Genomic DNA, 23,486 nt, shown 5'->3' on the forward strand with positions numbered 1-23,486 from the left:
CCTAAAGGGTATCTACAAGAAAGCTGGAGAGGGACTTTTGACAGGGCCATGTAGTGATAGGACAGGGGTAATGGCTTTAAACTGAAAGAGGATAGATCTAGACTAGATATAAGGAAGAAATTCTTCACCATGAGGTTGGTGAGGCACTAGAACAGGCTGCCCAGGAAAGCTGTGGATGACCATTCCTGGAAGTGTTCAAGACCAGGTAGGATGAGGCTTTGAGGAACCTGATCTAGTAAAAGGTGTCCCTGCCTGTGGCAGCGGAGTTGGGACTAGATGATCTCTAAGGTCCTTTCCGACCCAAACCATTCTATGATTCTATGACTTTGCTAGCAAGTACCCCTTGGAAATGGTTTAGAGGGTCCTGCCTTGAGACAGAGAGATGATCAAACAGTCTCTCAGGGTCCTTCTCCCAGCTCTGCATTTCTGGAAACACTGAACCCTGATGCAGAGGAGACAATCTGCAGAGAAGCAGAAGGGGATGTGTTTTACAAATCGCAGCCTGATGAGCTCTGCAACAACATTAAACACCCATGGAGAGATACTATAATACAAATACTAAATGAAAAATCTTTTATGGCAGTAGTGAAAGCAAAGCCTTTGATATATATATAAAATAGATAAAATTCCTTTAATTTTCAACTTGGGACAGATGGTATATTTGAATTTACAGACATGCCAAATGGTAATTTTGGCTTCCAATCTTTGCGATGTGGCTGGTCTATTATGGGTGATAACAGCATATGCTGCTTTCTGAGTCAGTATCTGTTATGTCATGAGAAGCACCACTGCTAGTAATGGAAGACATTTTTACATTAGCTAGATTACCAAATGAGGTTCATAACATAGCAAATAGGTGGGCTTCAAAGGTAGATTCAATATTTCAGATGGATGTCAAATTCAATATGGAATAAATAAATCAACAAAAGCAAATTTCACATGACAAATAAACATAGCATGCAGCTTGTAAAGACTTCTTTCTTTCACCATGTCAGAGTGTTGTGTATCTTGACAACTTGCTTTAGCTGGTCATGCCTGAGAGAATTAATGGAGACATTTGGCCTTTGTGAGTCTGTGTTCAAACTTGTATGTCCTGAGGAAGTACGTATCTGCTTGAGATGCAGCAGAACAGCAGTGAACAGCCGAGGAATGGAAGCATCTGACTGCAATTTGATGGAGCAGATGTTGCATCCCAGCACTCCACAGCTGCCTCAAGGCTTTGTCTGGTGTCAGCCCTTTCCTAAATGAGTTTTCATAATGAATTTATGTGTTAATTGACACATAAAAATCTATGTTAATATAACACTAAGGACCTATTTTAAATTTACAAATGCCAGGAAAATGGAGTGGAATAAAAAAAACCCCAAAACAACAAACCTAAGCTTGACTCCCAACAAAACTTACCTGCTGTTTTCCATGGGGAAGAGACCACTGATGTAGACATGCCTTACATACTACAGAATTAAACATCACCTTTTTTTCCTTTTTCTTTTTTCCTGGTACTTGCTAAAGGAAAAAGTATTTCCATGGAAAGATCCTTTTTGACAACTGCACAGACAGAGGTAGCACCTCTAATGCCTGGTAAAGGTTTTGGCAGCTGCTCCTGACTTTGGATGGTGCTGCAGTATTAGAACACTTTCTTTGTTTTCAGCTGGCTTTGGTGTCACCATTATTGTCACATCACTGACCAGGCCAAGCAGCAAAGCACTTCCCTTACTCCTTGCAGAAATATGAAGATGCTCCCTTTCAATCATTCAGTATTTCTACCATTTTGACAGCATAGAGCTAACACAACATAGTTGTGACACTCATTTCAGACATAAGGTAGGGCAGTTCCTTCAACACAATAGTGCAGTTTCACCATACATGATGGGAAATCTAGAAACAACCTCCTTCTCAGGCAGCTAAGATTCAAATCTAACATTTTACCATCAGGGGAAGACTCTTCCCACCAATGGGTGAGGATATCTTCCATCAAAGCTATGCTACAAAGAGTTCAAGCCTGAAATGGGCAGTCTGGGCAAAAGATCAACTCTGTTTTAGTGCCTGGGAATGTCAAAAGAGTGTGGAGATCCTGGGCACTGATCCCTCTTCCCAGAACAATTTATGTAGTTAATGTCAAACCACCATTATGAAGACCAGATCTCAGGAACTTCACCTTAGATCATAGTCTCATGCCCTCTGTTGCATTTGCCCTTGGCTCCAATGAATCTTGTTGCCTTATTTTCTGTGCAGCAGTATAACACTCATAGGAAGGAGAAATCATGGAAAAGTTAAGGCATCTTTCTGAGGGAGGAACAGGAAATGTATGTTTGAGAACATGCAGCCAGAAACACTGATTAAATCTGGACACCTCAGCTCTCAGGAGGTTGTTTGCACCATGATAACATGTAAAGGGGCACAGAAAGCCTAAACCTTTCTCCACCTGTGTTTTGAAAAGGAAAGAGAGAGGACTTTTTACTCTGTTAGACGAAAAGTCCTTAATACCTACCTTCATGAAGTTGGGGCTGGGAGATGGGAGCTACTGCACTGTGATTTCTGCAACCCAGGATGTGTTTTATAATGGAGCAATATTCACATAAGACTGTCCAGACCCCATATGCCTACATGCTTGTTTCCATCCTGGCTCATAGCCAGTGCTTAAGACTAGCAGTATCAGATGCATCAGCCTTTGCTGCCTCTCTGGAGAGGGAGAGTGTTGCCATGCAGGTCCATGTACAAGAGCTCGTGAGAGGCAGGGTGGCAGCCACCACACGGAGCGGAAAGGCCAGCACACATATCAGAAAGGTCAGCACAAGTAGCAAAAAGGTCCACTTTAATTGGCCATACTTGTTGTGGGCTCCCAAGCACACAGAGTCAGAGAGTTGCTGGGATCGGAAGGTACCTCTGGAGGTCTCTAGTCCAAGCTTGCTAAGCAGGTTGTTCAGGGCCATGTTCCGCTGGGTTTTGAATATCTCCAAAGATGGAGATTCCACAGCCTCTCTGAGCAACCTGCTTCAGTATTTGACCAGCCTCACAGTTAAAGTAATTTTGAGTGGAATTTCTTGTACTTCAGTTTGTTTCTATTGTTTCTTGTCCTGTTCCTGGGCACCACTGAGAAGGATCTGATTCTGTCTCCTTTACTCCCCCCATCAGGTGTGTGCACACATGGATAAGATCATCCTGTGCTTTGTGTTCTCCGGGCTGAACTACCCCAGCTCTATTAGTCCTCCTCCTATCTCAAGCTTCATGTCTTTTGCTGGACTCACTTCAATATGGCCATATCTCTTCTACTGGGAAGCTCAGACCTGGCCACAGTAGATTTCTTTGATCTGGCATTGGTCCACTTAAGTTCTCAGACCACACCTTGGTTCACACAGCCCAAGTAGGCAGGATGTTGCCTTTCTAAGCTGAAGATCATGTAGAAGGCAGATTCAGCAGCTGTCCAAACCCAAACAGATATCTCCCAATAAACGGTGCAATAATGCCTCTGGCTACATGAACACTTGGTTGCCCTGTGCTAAGTGGGTCACACTAGTCCCCTGTGTAGTGCCTGTACATCTCTGGGGGTACCGCAGCACAGCTGTAGGGGTGCAGGGAGAGTAATCAAGACATCTCTCTATTGCACTGCCTGGTTCAGTACTACCCTGTGTGGGCCGCGTGGCAGCACACTTCAAGGACTGGGTGCCATGTCCCCAAGAAACCTCATTCATAGCTAACTTGACTAGTCCTAACTGACTGGCTATTCTAAAACTATTATCCTAGCTTTGAATGAATCTTTTGACTGAAAGTACTTCCTCTTTTTCTTTCTCTCTTTTGGTTAACACACTTCCAGGCCTATCCTAAATTTTCTTGGATGCATGTCATGAACAGAGCTGCCACTACCCTTGCTGGTTCCTGTTGATGTATCTAAGTGGTGACATTGATGGAGCAATGATTGAAGTGCTTTCAGCCTACTGTTTGCAATGACTGTCCATAACATGAAGGTGGTAATGCTCAGGATACACCTGTTCCTCCTTATGGACCACCTGTCTCTCTGAAAAGGTGTAGTCTGTGAGGCTGAAAAGAGGCAGATGTGAATTTGCTTATACATGTAATTCATGCTTATATGGATGGAACACCTATAAATGCTCCATTTTGTCTGAAAAAGTCTTAATCTAGGAAAACAACCTACACTTCTTTTTATTGTTATGAAGTAATTGAAATGTTGTTGAAACTGTATTAGCAGAATCAATGGCAGTGTGGAAAAAAAATATCCCTGTGTGAGGCAAACTGCATTTCTGAAGAAAATTACCTCACATGCTGATCTACCTCTCCTCCATCCAGCATCCCTATGCAGCCTCAGATCTTGGCTGCACCCTGTGCTCTTCAGCTTTTTCATCCATGCACAATATTGCACAGTCTCATTCTCTTGAGATTTCTTCCTCCCATACACTCTCTTCCGACACTCCACTGTCCACCCCAGTGCCTTTCTGCTCCCAGTCCTATGCACCACAGCCTCACAGCCCACCAGCATCTTAACCCTGGTCTCCAGCTTCGCACCTGCACCATTTCACATGTAATTGAGTTACTTACTGCACCCATCAGCACCTGTGTTATGCAGTCTGTGGAGCAAACTGTCTCCCAATAGGAGAGACAGGAAGGAGCAAACTGAGCAATCAGCTGGTCTGCAGGACATCACAGGTCCTCTACAGGTCACCATCTCTGTTTCACAGGGATGGGAACTGAAGGGGCATACTGGAGATATGTGAAACAGGGGCAAGAGTGGAGCCAGACCAGCACTGAACCTGAGCTGTGACTGGCAGATTTTAACACAATTTTACTACTGAAAATAAAATGAAGATGATCACAAATTTCAGATTGCAAATGTAGTATTCTAAAACCTGCTTCAAATCTGGAAACACTTCAAGACCAAAAAAGTGCAGTTTTTTTCTTATCAGTTAGGATTGCTCTCATTCTTTCAAAACATGTCTGCCTTTATGGAGGTACTCTGAATAAAGAATTTGGCTGTAGGAACCAAGCTAAAACAGAAAGGAATGAAGTTCCAGAGATTTAAAAACAATCACAGAGGGAGCAAAGAGAAAAAGGAACTTGAAGTAAAGAGTGTTTGAAATTATTCGTTTATACTGGGGTATAAACTAATAAAACAGAGTATCAACTGACAATCCCAATTCTGTGATTACTAAATTCCCTTAGACAGAAAATGTCATGATGTATTTTAAATATATATTTTAGAAGGACTTTACCAATAGAGATGTAAACACAGCAAGTCCACAGAGGCAGAATGGAAAATCAGCTATTGACATTACCAGCAAAATACTCTAATACCACTGACAGCAAAGATGAGCTGGATCCGAAGGCAGTTGAGATGCTCAGTGTCAGATGTGTGATGTATAGAAATAGACAGTCCTCAAAACTACAGGACTAACAACACTTCACTTCTCTCTTTTTCATAGAGAGCATCTAGGATGGGTATTATCTGCCAACGACTTTGTTCTCAAGACTGAATTAGCAAATATTGTCTGCTCCTTCCTGCTTCTATTCAGGATAACAAAGGACAGGGATCTTGTTCTCCTAGATCATAGGGGGATTTACAGTCTGTACCAGCAGTTTAGAGACTGACAAGGTTGCATAAAGAACCTCTGTGTATGAAAGTCAGTCAGGAACAGGGTAGGTAATCACCAGTGAAGTTGTGTGAAGTATGTCAGGGTGGGCTGTACAATTGCACCTTGGATAACACCACTTTCCATTTCTGAAAATGCTCTCTATCTGCAAACTACCATGAATGAGTTTACTATAGCCTGTTTAGGCTTTCAAAGTTTGAAATAGCAAGTCAAGTCCCAAACAATCATGAGTTTGGTTTAAAGATCATTCTTTGAGATTATAAAACATGGTTACCAGATCCCATAGAAAATACAACTTACAATGGAACAGGTCCTTTACAGTACTCTGTTTCTAAAATCATATACTTTTTCTATCAGTTTACTGGTTGAGTCACCATAGAAGCTGCAAGTTGTACAAATATGAAGCCATCCAAAGGATGTTATGTATCACTCTGTGACACTCTGCCACTTTGGCTGGGGACTAACAGAGACCTTATCTCCTGAACTGAGAAGCAACAAGCACTTTTAACTATACTACCTTGGTCTACAAATGACAGCCTAAAGGTTCATATTTGCTGATTGATTTGTTTATATAAAAGTCTCAACAAAGCAAAAAATGTGCAAAACATGCCTTTGCCAAAAGCTTACATTTATTAATTGTAAGTAACAATTAAGGGATAAAATGATTTTGTCTCTCAAATGGAATACAACAGTATATCCAATTAGAGGGGATTTAAGAATACCTGAGATTTGACTATATTTTTCAACTGTGACAGCAGCACAGTCAAGGCACAATGAGGATAAAAATCATTTATGACAACCTGTGCAGCGCTATGAGCCACTCCCTCAGTTCTTCTCAATCCTTGATCACCTGAATTTATTCATCACAAAATATCTCTTTATCATGGGAGAGCACATAAGAAAAAAGTTAACTGAACAACCATTTCCCTGCTTTTGCATGTCATGCACTCCTGAAGTGCTGTGGAGTCAGGGAATTCCCCTTAGTGAAGGATTTGTCCCCCAAGCTACCTTTCAAGTCCTTGGTGAAAGCTGATATTGGACTTCTATGCTCCACTTCTGGGAAGGAAAAGGATGAGCTTGCTCAGCCAACTCACTCCAAAGTGGTTTCCTTGGCATTGTGTGAGTGTAATTGAGAAGCATAGCTTTAAACTTAGCCTTAATCATTAAGAATATTTAGCTGTATGGCAACTGGGTGTTTATGGCACTGCAAGATGTTTATATTTTGCAAAACACTTTAAAATAAAAAGTGTAGGGATTGCATTAATTTTGGTAGAAGCAAATGCTTTCATAAACTATCAGGCTTGAAAAATTAAGCTGCTGCTTTCAAGGACAAATTTTTAAAGATATGTCAATCTGTTTTCCATTAATGCCATCACAGTTATTGGGTTAGTGGGAAGCTTTATGCATTATTTTCTCTCTATTGGGGTAAGCCACAGACTTTATATAAGGAGACCAGCAATATGCACAAATTGGGTATGAAGTGTGGCACCTGTAAACGCTAATGAAAATTTAAAAATATATCTTCATATGACTGTGAGTCCATAGAGGTAACATTGGAAAAATTTGCCCAAGATTTCTATAACTCTTACAAAGGTAAAAACATCTGTTAGATGCCACACTCCCCTAAGAACTGTGGGGAAGTAAAACTTCTGAATGTAATGCAATTTCTCCTCTTTCATTATTAAGATTTAATACATCTTGAGGTTGAAGAAGGCAACATATCTCATTACAGACTGGTTAGCACAGAATGTGAAAAAAAAAAAAAAGCTGCTAAGTATTGAAATATTGAGAGCATTTTCCTCCTTCTACATGTAAATTGTCTTATATTCCAATTTATTTCCATATAAATTCATTGTTACATATGCTAATATACAGAATTGAAACAAGAAAAAGTTATTAAATGCACTGTAAAACATATGGAAACACACAGATTATGTGATCTTTACTAAAAATCCATCTTAATGATGAAAGTACCATTTAGCACCCGCTCTGGAACCACACTTCTTCATTTATTTATGAGACACTACTTTCTGTAGACAAAGAAAGAATTTTCCAAAAATAGGAGTGCCATATTTTCAAGGCATACTGTATACTTTATTTTTGTAACTAGTAAATGTCAAGTGGTATTCATACACAGTATTGATGCATTAATGTGTTCATTCAACAGTGAAGATACCTTTCCTTGTTACATTATATATTTATGACACACAGAGCTGTCAAATAAATTATGTCAAAGCAGCTAATGTCAGACCTTGTGACACTTGAATCATAGAATCAGGGCAAATAACCTTTAAAATGAAAGACATATGACGAGAATTAGAAACATTTAATTTGCATAAATATAATGTTAACAGTCTTTTCCTTATTACATATTTTATACCTAATTTATAATTGTCACTATATTCATTTCTTAGCATCAGTTTGCACTCCATTTTTTTCTTATTGCTCACTTTGTTTTGAAATGTGTGAAACACAAATTCTCTAGGAAGCATATGATCAGATCCCCATTTCAACATACTGTGATTAGAACATCTTAAATATTGCAGAAAATTCTTCATTAACATAATGTATTATCTGACATTTAGAACTAATTCCTAGAAATAACTAAAAATTCCTAAACACATCAGGCAAATACAACAACTCTGAAAACATTGGGCCATCTCTTGAAAACAACCTTGTATTGTTTTCCTGTGAAGTGCAGAATACACCAAAGTGTACAAAATTGAAGCTTTGGTTTTCATATGGCAGATGATTTGAATTTACGAATGTAAAATCTGAGCATTTAAGTGTACACATAGGAATCAAAGTGAGTGGCTAGATTTGCAAAATTGCTTACTACTCAGAGCAGTAAACTCATTGATTTCATTAGCTGAAAACTACTAGTAAACAAGACACTTCCTCGAGCCTCTGCAGGAGGGTGAAGTCTTTCTCTCACACCCTTAAACATCAATAGAAACAGAGAGGCCTCAGCATTTTGCAGGACTCTGTCCTTGTTGCTAACACTGCACAAGCTGACCTATGCAGGCACAGTTAATAAAACTTTGCATTATGCTGAAAACTCCCTAGGGATGTTCAGGTAAATAAGGCAGGAAGGTATTCAGATGAATGTCTGTCCCAGAAGGGCACCGTAACTAAAACACTTTTTCTTACTGGCTGTAATTTACCTCTGTTAGATAGTGAAACCAGAGCCTGCGTCCTTGTAAGGAGACACAGATTTTGTGCAGTCTCTTTGCTACAGGGTGTTTGGCTCACTTTGTCCTTCTGAATCAGAAGAATAAATATTGTTTATTCTACTCTATAATAGTCTATTAATTTATAATAATTGTAGTTGAACAAGATTATCATTGTCAGTCCCTTTCAACTGAACTAAGTTTATTCTATTCTATTCTATTCTATTCTATTCTATTCTATTCTATTCTATTCTATTCTATTCTATTCTATTCATTCTGGTGAAGCTAATTGGAATGTATATATTTACATAGGAATTCTTCCTGAGAGCCAGAGGGAAGCCAGTGGACAGTCTATACAAAGAGTAAAGGGTTGAAATTAATAGTAAACTTCAAAACTTAATCTAGATTCAATCTTAACCAAATAAGTGAACAGTTGTTTGTCAGTTGTCTCTGCAAGAGAAGCAAATGCACCCCCACCAGAGAATTGCAGAGACCAACTCAGGCAAGATCTTAAGCAATTCACAGCCCACCAACAGAGCAACCAGTGATATCCTGGTGGTCCAAAAGCGGTGGATGAAATCTGATGGCATGTCATCCTGGTCACTTGAAGATACACAACATGCAATCGCTACTTTTAGTAAACATTCAATAGCTTACAGGGGTCGTGGTGCAGAAACAGCAACTATGCTGGCAATTGAGTATTTTGCCCTTCTAGGCCGATAGTAAGAAAGAAATGACCTTCCCTCTCCCACTCACCGTGGTTCTGTAAACCAGTTCTGGCCTGACAGAGCTTAAACTCAGTACAGGTGTTTTAGAAGCGGTTGAAAAGGCAGCTGTCCTCATGGGTCCTTTGAACACTCAGTTCTGTTGAGGAAAAACTACCCTAAGTGGTACCATGGGAATCTAATTAACAATGTATATTCTCAGAAATAGGAAGAAATTTAGGTGAATTTTATAAGGTAAAATACATTACAGGAGTATTACAAGTATCCCAAAGCCCAGTGTCAGAAGGTTAGGAAATTTAGAGTTACGATTAAAAGTTTAAGGGAAGAAATGTATTTCATCCCTGATTCTGCCCCAAGAGACAATCAAGCAGCAGTCACGGCATTAAGACATTTTGAATTTGAAGTCTTACACTGATGAAGCACTTTTAAAAATGACCCTGAAGGTCTTTGAGCTAACAAGAGATAAATGTCCATGTCAAACCAGCCATGTAGCTGGGGAAAAATTATTCCCATTGAAAGCAGTGGAAATTGGAAACCATTTTGATTAGCACTACAAATGGTTAATTTGGTGCAGAGATGCTGAGGATTTCACAAGGGCTAACACTATAAACAACTTTAAAACCATCTGAGTTGTTCCATTTACAAGATCATTCAGAACAAAACCAAACGCCTCCCGTTAGATGCTATCTTTGCTAAAGACCTTATTTTTGACAATTTTATTAATGAACTTACCTGTAAATTTTCAGAAAAAGAATTTATCAATCAAAGAATAAATACTGAACTTAATAGAAAAGATAAGATTTATTCATTTATTAAGTTTACAGTTAAGTAGAGATCTCCATTCAGCTGTGACATAAAATTGATACTTCTACATTTAAAGTACAATGTAAATAGTTTCTAAACTGTTCATAAATTACTAAAACTGTTTGAGGAAATTATTAGTCAAATGTTATAGCCTGTTATTGAGTCCGAGGGTGTAATGAGTCATTTGCATTCAATTACAGCATCTGTAATGAATGCGCTTGGGACAATGTATAGAACTTATTTCTCCTGTGTATAACAAGCTTCTCACAGTTACTAATCAACCCTTTACATAGTATTTATGAAAGCAGTCTCAGAAAAACATGTACAGAACACTTCTTGTCATTTGTGGAACCAAATGGGGAATAATTTCAGGAGTCACCTATAACTGAAAGGGTAAAAAACCCCATGGCTCTCTCCTATCGTCTTCTAGTAGTGCAGAATCACCAAGACCAGAAGAAAAACCTATCGATGCATTAACATAAGTGTGCAGAGACATGAAAACCACTTCCTGAGGCACCTCATCTACTGCAGGCAGCTGCTTTGGGCACAGAGAGCAAGAAGAGTCCAGACAAACATATGTATGTAACCAATGCTGGAAAGAGTATGCCTAGCATTAGATTTTGTCTATACACTAGGGCTGCACAAAGCACCCTTGTTTTAATACTTCTCTCTGTAGTACTACAATGGCCATTATGGCTATGCCATATTAATTCACTTTTTAGCTTCCATAGCTTTTTTTAAGTTAGTGAGTTACTTCCTTGTCTTCATCTTTTTTTTGATTGCTTTTTACTCACCTCACATTTTCCCTCTAGAGTTCATGTATGGCAACAAAGACAAGAGGAAAAAAGGCATATATGTTGCCATATAACATGATACTGATACAACAGCATAATCTGATATGATCGAAGGGAATCCATAATTACAAGCCAAATAATCAACCCATTAACTCCTCCATCCCATTTGTGTGCTTGCACACAGTACTACATGTCAGAATCAGGGCTGAATTGTGGCATGCACCTTAAGTGTCTCCCCACTGTCATCTCTCAGCTGCCACAAGCTGAAAATTCCAGCAAAAATAAATCACAGCTCAACCTGGAAATGCTGACTACTCTATGCTGGAAACAAGAACATGTTTTGGAAAATTACTACCAGTTTTTCCTCTTTGATATGAGATAAAGAATACCTGTGGCTTTGAAAATGCAACGAACCATAATAATAATTCATGGCAATTACTAGAGGAGAGAAAATCCAGTGCACTTAGTCAACATACATCTGCCTTGTCTGAATATACACTGCCCACACTGACCTTGGCAGACCTTAAAAAGCGTACAAAACCATCTACAAGAAATGGAAGAATACGTTTGCTGTGATATGATGCTCTTATTGAAAATGGTTGTTTTGAGCAGAAGAAAGGAAATAAAGCCATTAGAAACAGAATATGCACTGCTGCATGGCTTCCTGCATATACAGTATCAATTAAAACAAACTGGTTTTAAGAATTCATAATGTCTCATTATTCCATGCACAAAACTACAGATGCGTATTACAACTAACGTTACAATAGAAGATATCTAAAAGAATATAACTTACTGTTAAACACAGTACCTCATGTCTGCTTTCTAATAATTTGTGTCTAAATGTGTATAAAAATATTATATAAAACCAGTACAGAACAATAGTATGAACATTCTCCGAGTAATGGCAGCTGAAAATTTTTTTTAATGGATGGCAGATTTGTCATTACTAAATGTAGTAAATATATATGACATATAAAAGATCATCTGTGAGATCCTCTGGAGAACACTAAGGAGGAACTGTGGGGGAGCTCTCTTTCTGCATATGGGCAGACCAGACCAGCCATATTCAATGGGTTGACATCACACTTCACTCTGATCACTGAACTTGTTGTAATTCTGAATTGTGAGAAGCAGAAAAAAAATGTATTATAATGATTTCCTAGAATATAATGTAAAATTAGCAGATAAAGCAATGCTAACTTGAAAATACCCTCATTATAAAGACTAGTAAATCAAAAAGTCATTTATGGTGAGAATTAGCTTCATAAAGCAACAGGTGAGTCTCTCATCAACTTATTAACATAAAAATAGAATTACAACACATTATCCTTGCAGGATTTAGGTAAGAGCACCTTTGCCTTTCCAAACAGCAGTAGAGGGGAAAAGAAACCATGATCACAGTATCACAGTATCACAGTATGTTTGGGATTGGAAGGGACCTCAAAAGATCATCTAGTCCAATCCCCCTGCTGGAGCAGGAACGCCTAGGTGAGGTCGCACAGGAACATGTCCAGGTGGGTCTTGAATGTCTCCAGAGAAGGAGATTCCACAACCCCCCTGGGCAGCCTGTTCCAGTGCTCTGTCACCCTTACTGAGAAGAAGTTTTTTCTCAAATTTAAGTGGAACCTCTTGTGTTCCAGCTTGATCCCATTACCCCTTGTCCTATCATTGTTTGCCACCGAGAAGAGCCTGGCTCCATCCTCATGGCACTCACCCTTTATATATTTATAAACATTAATAAGGTCACCCCTCAGTCTCCTCTTCTTCAAACTAAAGAGATCCAGCTCCCTCAGCCTTTCCTCATAAGGGAGGTGCTCCACTCCCTTAATCATCTTTGTTGCCCTACGCTGGCCCCTCTCCAGCAGTTCCCTGTCCTTCTTGAACTGAGGGGCCCAGAACTGGACACAATATTCCAGATGTGGTCTTGTGCCCTCTTGCCTTTGCCTTTCTGTCAGTGAATGACTATCACTTGCTAAGGGGGAAGCAGAAATGTAAATCGGAACAAATCACTTTCCATTTCACAAAGTCTCCAGCTCCTTCCTCCTATTCTTTTCCATCCCATCCCATCCGATCCCACCCTATCCCATAATTTTTCCTTCATGTAAACACTTAAAATTCCTCATGATCTAGCATTTTAAAAAGGCACAGTGAGAGAACATGGACTGTGTTGTTTACAGTGTGGTGCTGCTATTGCTGTCACACTGCCTTTTTACTCCTATTCATCTTCTCTTACCTTCAGATGTTAAACACAATGAACACATAAAAAACACCAAATCACATACTTTGAGTACTCTGAAGTGGCACCAGCAGCATATATACACTGTTCATAATTACATTTAAAAACTAGGGCTGTGTGTAAGCCTTTCAGACTAATCTGTTAAGCCACTATTCAGAGTTTTGATTTGTCTAGCAGCTGTGGTGGAAACATGGGATCAGTTCCTAGGAAAGTGGGTTTCTGAGTTCTAACTCATCCTGGTGACTTTGGACATTTGTCCTGGTCTTTCCATGTCCCATTTCCATAAAATGGGAATGCTAGTACATAACTATCTTAAAAGAAAGTTAGGAAGATTAATTAATTTCTATATGGAATGCAGATATTTTATATCAGAACAATAATTCACATTAATCTAATCAGATACAGACAAAATATATACAGTAGTCATCCCCATTATTTTTGCCCTGCAGTTACTATTTCAGTAAAATATTTTTTGCAACAAGATCAAAATATAGTAAAGCTCTGAAGAGAACATATTTTTCTGGTCAATTAACTAGACCAACAGTGCCAACCCACCTTAACTGGATAAATCAATGGAAAGTGATTTTGTCCATAGGCAACTCTGATTTAATTAGTAAAATACAAAGTGAAGAAAAAAAAATCAAATCACAGACCACAATGAGTTTAATGTCTCTTGGAGAAGACTCTGAGCCAAGCTCAAGCCATCTTTGGAATCATAGCTAAAACCATGGGAAAGCATGCTACTTGTAATGGAAGCTCAGCTATGCTAGGACTACACTGGAAAAGGCTCACAGGGTTTATGAGGAAAGCTCAGGTTTACAGACTCTTAACAAGGAATGTAAGAATCATTATTGAGCAAGTAAATACATGTTCAAGCAGATGCATATTGAAGCCTCAAACCTCAATTTCTGAGCCAACCCTTTTTCTTCACTCTCCCTCTAGCTCTCTCTTCTAGCTCATGCAATTCCTCTCCGCTCTGCCCACCCAGTGAGCCAACACGGACATCACAGTGCAGGGGAGAGGCAAGTTTATCAGTGCGAAACAAGCCTGCTAAGGATCCAGAAGCATTTCAGTCAGAACAGAGCAGTGCTGTGTGAAGCAGCTTCAAGCAATCCAGGCTGAGGATTGGGGGTGTGTATGTTCAGTAAAGCAGGACAGGGTGTGAGTTAATTTGCCTCACCAAGAAGATACGTTAGGTGTTTCTAGATGATGTTATGCTTTCCCATGGAGAATGCACCCAGATTAATGGACCACAGCACAGCAACTCTGGATCTGGCATAGAGGATCGAGAAGTTTTGCTACAGGAGAGACAGTGACAGGAAGACAATGCTAGCAGGAAACACTTGTTGACTGCAGTCCAGAGGCTGAGGACTAGTTGCAGAGAATAGGCAGCTAAAAGATTTCTGTACAAAAGTTTCACTGAACAAATAAGATTTCCTCAGACTTTAACAAATTGCTGTGAGCATCCAAGAAACCCTTCCAGACTTCACCCACCCCTTCTGTAAGTCTCACCCTGTGAATTTGAATGGCATCAATAGCTGAAGAAATAGATTCAAAGAAGACAGGATTTTCAGACTCAAGATTTCCACCGTACTGCATTGCTTTTATCAAGGAATCTGTAATGAAACAAACACATGAGCACTGATAAGGTAGCGTGGGTATATACACCATCATGCTAAAAATTTTGCTGGAAGCTGATACTTGCCTTTGCAGTGTGCTAGCAACACATCGATGTGCCTGTTTTTACAGTCCATGTAAATCTATATGTGTGAAAACATGAAATTAAAAAAAAAATAAAATAAAATACCAACAGAGAATAAAATACATGAAAAGAAGGTAATCAAAGCAGGCATGGTGCAGGGATGCTGCTATTGAGGCTATGCTGCCTGCAGCCACCAGAGCGAGCCCTTCTATAACGCAAACACCACAAAACTATGCTAATTTCCTTCCCTCAAAGTACTCTGTGGCTTCGCTGAGAATTAAACGCGAATTTGATTAACAGTTTTTTTATTGTATTTTGTAGTTTTGCTTTTTTTGCAGTTCTCCTTTTTTAGGAAGTTTCCCTGTCTCCTCTCCACATTCAGATTCACACAGACTAATTATTGAATTAGCTAGAAAGTAAAAAAATATAATAATAATAATAATAATAATAATAATAATAAAGTGAAAATGGCTCTAGAACCAGAGTAGGGCCTTTTCTGGCAGATGAGGATCCAAAGCAGTCCTTGCTTCAAAAAATGTTTAAATAACTCGTGTAAAGTGGAACAATTCTAAGAGAAGAGATTCATTAATAACCACATCAGAACATCCCATTTTTAAAAATAAACCAGAAGCCTGACTCAACTAAAAGCCCCTCTAACTCAAACAGCTGTGAGGGTATTTTGGGAGGGAGTGTAATGAAGCAGACACATTGAGTGTGCTTCTCCTTGGGGTAACCCAGGTATGGACTGGTCATTCAGTCAGAGGCTGCACTCCCAACCTGTGCATTTCACAGCCCATGATGGACTTACCTCTCCCAAATTTGTCTGACACTTCTTTGATATAATTTGCAGTTCTGAGGTCTTTAAAAACTTTAGAAAATCAGTGTCACTTTTTTTTTTTTTTTAATTAATGCTTTATCTACTCATTTTATTAAATACTCTACATTTTGAGGTGAGACACAATAAAGAATGACTCCTACTCCCTTCATTTAATTTTTCTGGTTTTATTTTTTTCTATATCCCCATCTGTAGATAGTTTTAATTTAACATTTTTAAGGCAACACCTCACTGCTTAATCCTTGTAGTAAATGGAGAAAACAATTTGGATCAGAAAAGGCCTGGGCTGAGACCCAAGTTCAAATTTGGTCTTCTGACTTACTCAGAAAACTTATATGAACCAAACCTTGGATACTCATTTAAATCTGTACCCACTACACAGCTATTAAATGCCAGACCAAATCAAACATAAGAAATAGCCTTTGAATATAACTTTTCATCCACCATACAGAACTGCTTATTTTGTGGTTACCAGTTTTGGTCTCCTGGGAGCTTCCTGGAGCTCCTGCAATGCCTGAGGAACCCAGCCTGCCAGGAATGTAACCCACAGGAAAAAAAAGGGAGATCATTAAGACCTCTGGCCTAGTGGAAAGCAGGACATACAGATAAAATCACAGAACTAAAAGCTGAAATTTTAAAGGAGCAAATCCACACATAGCTCCACTGCAATTGACACAACTGCTATGACAGGGTCCAATATGACCTAAAACAACTTTAAAAAAAACAGTTCAGAAACTCATTGCCATTACGTACAGATAATTATATTTGCACTGAATGTCATTCATCTTTAGAATTATTTTTTATATAATTTTATATATAATCAAAACACAGTTTAATATAAAATCTGGGTTCATCTTTTCCACAAGTGACAAGTTTATGTACTTATAAAGATGAGATTATGAGTAGCAGGTCCCAATAAATTGTATGTGTAATTATATTTCTATGTACAGGATTTGTGTGATGTCACAAATACCTGAAGCAGCACCGAAACTCCAGTGTAGTCAAACAAATTCAGTCCACTGCAGTCTAATATCAAAACATGTCGCTCACTGTGACATGACTGCAATGACTCACCTGCACATTTGGAAAATGAAAAACTTTAATTAAAAATGAGATGGTCAAGAAAGTAATATAAGAATTATGATACTTCAACAAAATAAGTCCAAACTATCACAATAAATATCTTACTATTGTGTACTGGGACATCAATTAAGCAAATGGCATATTATAGAAGCACAAATGAAGGACCTTCAGAGAAATGGGGTGAAGTGATGACAGGTAGAACATATTATTAGTAAGATGTTTTAGACAGGAATCATCTAAAGAATTAAAGAAATGTTTCTTCAGATTTGAACTTCTAAATAAGTCAGGATAATTCTCGACTTGTGTGGATGATTTTGCATGTGTTACAAAGAGAATATATCTCTCTTTCAAATTCTGATAAGACGCTCCCTTTTGTAGTACCTAAATATCTGTTGACTTAATTAATATCATCCATAAGGAACAAAAGCATGTAAAGTGCAGTGTTTCATTTTCCTAAGGGAAACCTATGTTGGTTTTTGTTTGGTTAATTTTTCATATACTATCTTGTATTGATGCTGGGGGAAAAAAAAAAAAAGCTATTTTGGTAAGATTTACACACGTCTTAAACTCATTCTTCAACCTCAGGTCATCTTGTGCTTAAACTAAGCACACTCTGTACTAAACGCATCCTGAACTAGCACATAGATAATGATTCCTGGCTTTGACCAAGGGAAATCTAGAAAATAATGCACATCTTACTTACATTGCTCTGTGAACAAATGTCAGTTACCATAATGCACAAAACTCAAAAACAAAAGATGAAGGAAAAGAATTCTGAATGTAAAGATGGGTTAAGCTAAATGGTTTTGACAGAGCAGAAGAAAAGATCTTAAACTCTTGAGAGGACTTTTAGAATTTCTCCATGGTGTAGATTTGTATTGGAGCTAATTAATTTCTGACAGTAGTCTGAGAGCCAGAGCCTTTTGGACTCTCACCTCCAGAGATTTACTGTCTTTGTACTGTCCAATGTACATTAACAGATACATTTCAAACAAAAATACAAAATTTCAAAGGAAACCTCCTGCCTGACATTACAGTAGTGGAAACACAGGAAGGATTTATGAGATCTGATAGGCTGCTCACTGTAATCTTTTCTATGCACCTCCTCTGTCTCTGAAACAAAAGAACTTAGTCTTTCTCCCTATTACTGACTCCTGTTATCTTCCCCCCAGCTGCAGTAGATGCTGCCTGGCTTCTGAACTGGGGGTAGGTGCAGACCTGTGCCCTCTCTGAATCAGTGTCAACACTAAAAGCAATTGTTTAATTTGATGCTGATACAGATCAATGACAAATTGGGATTCCCGAGAGAGAGAAGATAAAGATTTTGACAAAGATGTACATCACCATGCATACCAGGACAACTGCCATAAGGGTTGAGGATTATGTCTTCCTGTTCTCCTCCTTCCTAAAAATTTAAGCCCCACGTTTTGTTTTCCTTTTTATAGGGTTGTTTTTTTTTTTTTCTCTCTGTTTTTTATTTCAAAGCTCCCATGAAAAGTCATCATAGACTGGTTGGTAAAAGGAACAACAGAGCACTGAAGTTCTCAAGGCAGGATCTAAGCAATCAGAAAATGTCTTGTGCTCTCCGTCACTTCAGTAACATGAGAAACCAGCTCATCCAGAAGAAGACTAAAATATATACTGCCAAGACATTTCATCACATGAAGTACTTTGCACTCTTGGAGTATTTTACAATATAACCCTGTATAATCTTCAGTAGCCATTATAATTGTGTTGCTGTCTTAGAGCAGAACACCCCATCACTCCCAAGTAAACTGAACACTGTAGTATCATAAAATGTCACGAGTCTAGTTAATAAATGTAAACATTCAGACAACAGCCCCCAAATTGGATTCTTTGCTGTGGCCTTAATGCTTCTAAGTGCTTTAAATAAACACAATATTTTAATTCCATCCACAATGAAGTCATCTGTATAAAGTATCTTCTGCAAAAGATTGCTGTAGCTCTCCCATGGGAATGCATGTGCTCTGTTTTGATTTAAGTGTTGTAAAATGTGGGAAGAGTGGAATTATCCAGCTTAATCCTTAACTGAAAGCAAACTCTTAGTTTTTTTCTTTATTCTGTCCTCTATTGATATACAGAACAATAGTGGCCAGAGTGTTAATGGTGATTCAGTTGAGGTTTTCTGAGATTTTCTCCTATGTGGCTTTAAAGATCACAAAGATTTAACATGGCTCTAATTTTATCCTTTTTTTACTTTTGCATACTAATATTTAAGTCCCACTGTGAAAGCAAAAAAAACAAGACCAGAGCACAGCAAAACAGCCTCTTAGGCGTTTGCCTGAAAACCCATCCAGGCTATAACATGGTAAGTGGTTGCCCCCACTGCATCCCTGTCTCCGTATGAACACAGTGATGCCTGTGAAATAAGCAGGGACTCCTGCAGAATCAGTATTTTCATTGGATCCCTGCTTTTGAAATCTTAAACAGTCAGCCAAGAACAGAAGGAAAATAGGACCTGTTAGGCAAAGGTTAACAGATTTTAACATTGTTTAGCACTCATGCTTAATTGAATGTTTGATCTGACTACAAATATTAGTCTCCAGGCATTTTGAGTTCACCTAGAAATAAATAGAAAATTTAGGAGCCATTTTGCACATATATCCATCTTGGTTTTAATATCATTTATAGATAATAAACTCACCATGACAGCTTCCATTGGAAAATGAACAGAGCAATGTGTTCTGCTCACACTGAAATAAAAGCAATAAACCATTAACACACCAAAGAAAACTAGTCCAATGCATAGTAACCAGAGAAAAATCAATGCAATAGATAAGAATTGTGCTTGCCAGTATTGAAGTTAACTCCTTATCTCCAAAATCATGTATGCAACAGCCTATCGGATAAATAATACTGACTATGTCTCTCTGTATTCCTCTAAAGTTATACCAAACTGATATTCTACTTTTCTTCTTAGATGACTCAACCAACATGTTTGGATCCACTAGGAAGCATATTATGATAATGATACTTTTGGGGGAGCAGGGGTTGGTTAAGAAGTGGACAAAATATGGGGAAGATGTTCTTGAAAAGATGAATTCTAGTCAGTGATTTTATAAGATCAGCTTTAGCTTTCTACTTGCTGCAATCCCACCTGCTATGCTAATATTTTAGTGAGAACTTTTTTTGTATGTAAATTTATTAAATAATTACTTTTATCTGGAGAAAAATTTTTACAATGATTTCAATATGAATGCTAATATCTCAGTAGAAATATGACTTAAACCCCAAAATACAGCACAGAAGCAAAATCCTAAGTGCAATTTTTTTCACCCATATTATGTGCTACAGAAATATCTTTATTCCATTAAAAAAATTATGCACAATATTTCAGGCAGCTGTTCTGCCAAGTACCTTACAGGACACAGGATAAAATCTCCCTCCTAAGTAACTTATGAATTAATTTATTAAATTAACTTATTAACTTGTTGCACTTATTAAATTAACTCATCAATTAGTTCCATGCAAATCCTAAGTAATATGTTTCTGGTTTGGGGGTTGTTATCATACTAATATCAGTCAGCCTGGCAGAACCAAGGGAAAAAGCAGCATAATTTCTGAGTTGAATTTCTGAACAATGAGGAGAAGCCAGCCATCAAAATAAGTATGGGTAGCACAACTCTTTGGCATAAGACAGAAGAGGTGGTAGATACACATTGCTGGACACTGTCTTAACAACCCATCTAAGAAATGACTGTGATTTGCTCAGCCCATTTTTCCAAACTAGATTAAATTTCTTACAGTAAGCACTGCATGGTATTAGAATATCTTAATTGCAATGACAGAAAAATAAATGGGGTTTTATTCCCTTTTAGGGTCTTTTATAGGAATTTGCAGTAGTTATGTACAGATAAACTTGAAAAATACAATACTTACTAAGATCTTCTGCAAAACTGAGTTATACGTAATTTGTATACTGTTTATTTTTCCAAGACAATCAGTGCAGAAAAACAAAAACAAACACTACCTTTGAGAAAAACTTTAGCAAGTTTGCACCTTCTTCCTAATTCTCTTGGAATTATTTATAATTAGAAACAGAAATAAAGTGTCTATCCCTCCTGGACTCACCTCTAGCAAAAAAATTGCACTTTATTCAAGTAGATTTGTAGCTACTTGTTGTCTGTATATAATCACAACCTTATATTGGCTGAGATTATGTAAGTTCTGCCAGAAATTTCGAAGAGCTTTTCATCAATGCTTTGATTTCTCTTACAGGATCATATATAGAAATAGTAGATATTATTTTCAAACAATAATAAGGAAATAATCCTTACTGAATCTGGTTAAGATAAGGATTAGCTTTATTCTATTCTAAATTAACCATTTGTAATATTACCTTTTTATAACTATTACAGTGTATGATTACATTCCCTAAGAAATGCAAGGAAAGCAGTCATGATCTTCAACACTGTCATCGTGTTTACTGAACTGTATAGCACATCCTACCTTGTTTGCATCTTCATATGCTTGGCTGTTCGTGCTGTCCTTTTGGATTATCTTTATCAGGTCAGCATGAAATTTCCTGGCATTCAGAAAGACTAATGGGTTGTTGACTGAAACTATCTTTACCTGGTTTAAAGATTCCTGTGGAATGAAATAAAAATAATGCTGAAAATATTATCTTGGGTTTGGAGACTAAAAACCAGTCTAATTTCTTTTAAAATACTGAAAATTCTACTAAATCAACCTAAAAGCAGCTTTGGATTGTGACATGACTTAACAGATAATTGTCTTGTTCAGTCTTCATGCACAACTCATAACAAACTGCTCATTTTGGAAGAATGAGAACAGGATGAGAGACACTATTCTGCTGATTTTGATGCACAAATACTGCCACTGACAACACCTCAGCAGGTCAGCAGCAGATTGTGAAGGCAGATCAACAGATCTGATTCCAAAAAGTTCTCCAAAAAGGACTCTAGTCCACAAGAGTGCTATACGCAATAAAATATATTATCATTAAGTGCAAAAAGGGGTCTGGATACAGAAAATTTCCATTTACTACTGAAACCAAATACTTGATTTATGTGAATATCAGCTCTCAGAAATAAATTACTTATGGCAATGGGTAACAGGAAGCAAAACCCAAGAACTCACAATAAAGATTCAAAAAGCCTCCATTCTTACTGACAAAACTCAGAGATGCAAGAAGGTCACACTTGAACACAAGAGGAGCTGACACACAGATCACTTTTTAAGTAGTTCAAAAAAGTGTAGGATTGAATTGAAGATACACATTACCAACAGACTTCTAGCAAAACAGGAATGGAAATCTTTACCACAAACCACACAAACTACCTCCTTATTGCAGACTGCTATTCAGACTTCTGGGAACCAGACAATGTCTCAGACACCACCACAGCAACCATTGTATTGACTAGGGAAGCATTTCAAACACAAAATTGAAGCAATGAACCCGGACTCTGTGCAATTTACCTAACGAATGTGATTGTGGTACATATCACATCACCAACATGCCTCGGTCAATCAAGTGGCAAAACCTAACTGACAGTTAAAATGGCTAAGAACTTATGAAACAAAGCTCTAAAACAAGGGCAAGGCAGAGGGCAATATATGCTTGAATGGATGAATACTCCAACAGCAAATAAATTCCCTTAAAAAAAGGTGCTATACAGAGCTTGGTGGGGAGATAAGTGTGCAATGTGGTGCCATACATACCAGAACAGGCAAAGTGAAAGATGAAAACTAAGAAAAAGGAAGACTGATGTGCAAAAATCAAAGCCTGTGAGATCAAGAAGCTAATTAGCTTCAAAAAATATGATGTAGAAAACTCAAAAGGCTCAAACCCGAAGGTGGAATCAAGCAGATGGCAGACTTAGGTATAGTCTTTTGTCCAGGCTGGGCAAGGACAACTGTGCCAAATTTGGCTTAGTTATTCCTGGCTCTGTTTTGTTCTAGCTGCTTTCTTAATGAGAACTGTTCTGAGAAAAATGGACTTCCTGTTATTATGACCTTGCTAAGAAAGAAGGAAAATTATCTCAGGTGGCCTATTCCTGCTGTCAGATACCGTCAATTGCCCTGTGCTCTCTGCATAGTCATGTCTATGACTGGATAAGAGTTCAGTTCAGTGAATGCCTGTGATGCAAAGTGTTTCACATAAGGTTCTAAATACCATGTTGATTTTTTCCACATTAGAATGTTTTTTCTCTTGTTGATGAAATAAGCCCTATAAATCCACAGACCTTAATGGCAGAGTAGATGATTAACCTTGCATATTTTTATGTTTAAAAGTCCTGTTGTTTATGTCTAAGCTGTTATTTACCAGGGGAACCTGGATCAGCCTAACATTCATATATTAAAAATTACCCTAAATGCCTGCTGTAACCCAGTGACTCTAAATTCAATTAAGGGCATTTTCTAAATCTTAAAAATATTTTCCTTCTTTGTTTTGTGTAATAAGCTCTTGAGCAATTTGCTTTCTTAACAAAATGTTGTTTTCCACACTGTCTGCAGACACTAGTTTGTTATTACTCGGTTGCTGGCATT

At 38.0% G+C, this 23,486-nt stretch overlaps 1 protein-coding gene across 1 annotated transcript in view; it reads right to left on the bottom strand.

Moving 5' to 3' along the window:
- SLC26A7 (solute carrier family 26 member 7) overlaps positions 1-23,486 on the bottom strand; it is a gene marked incomplete at its 3' end in the record, with an annotated part of 90,163 nt that overhangs the window by 12,631 nt on the left and 54,046 nt on the right. The window contains exons 13-17 of the mRNA XM_080364117.1: positions 21,426-21,563; positions 19,621-19,669; positions 16,846-16,946; positions 15,041-15,095; positions 14,848-14,951 (exon numbers count right to left, since the gene is read on the bottom strand). Coding sequence (XP_080220243.1) covers positions 14,848-14,951; positions 15,041-15,095; positions 16,846-16,946; positions 19,621-19,669; positions 21,426-21,563 — 447 coding nt within the window. The remainder of the gene's footprint in view (positions 1-14,847; positions 14,952-15,040; positions 15,096-16,845; positions 16,947-19,620; positions 19,670-21,425; positions 21,564-23,486) is intronic.

Source organism: Nesoenas mayeri (genome assembly GCF_963082525.1).
Source record: "Nesoenas mayeri genome assembly, chromosome: 2".
NCBI classification, from domain to species: Eukaryota; Metazoa; Chordata; class Aves; order Columbiformes; family Columbidae; genus Nesoenas; species Nesoenas mayeri.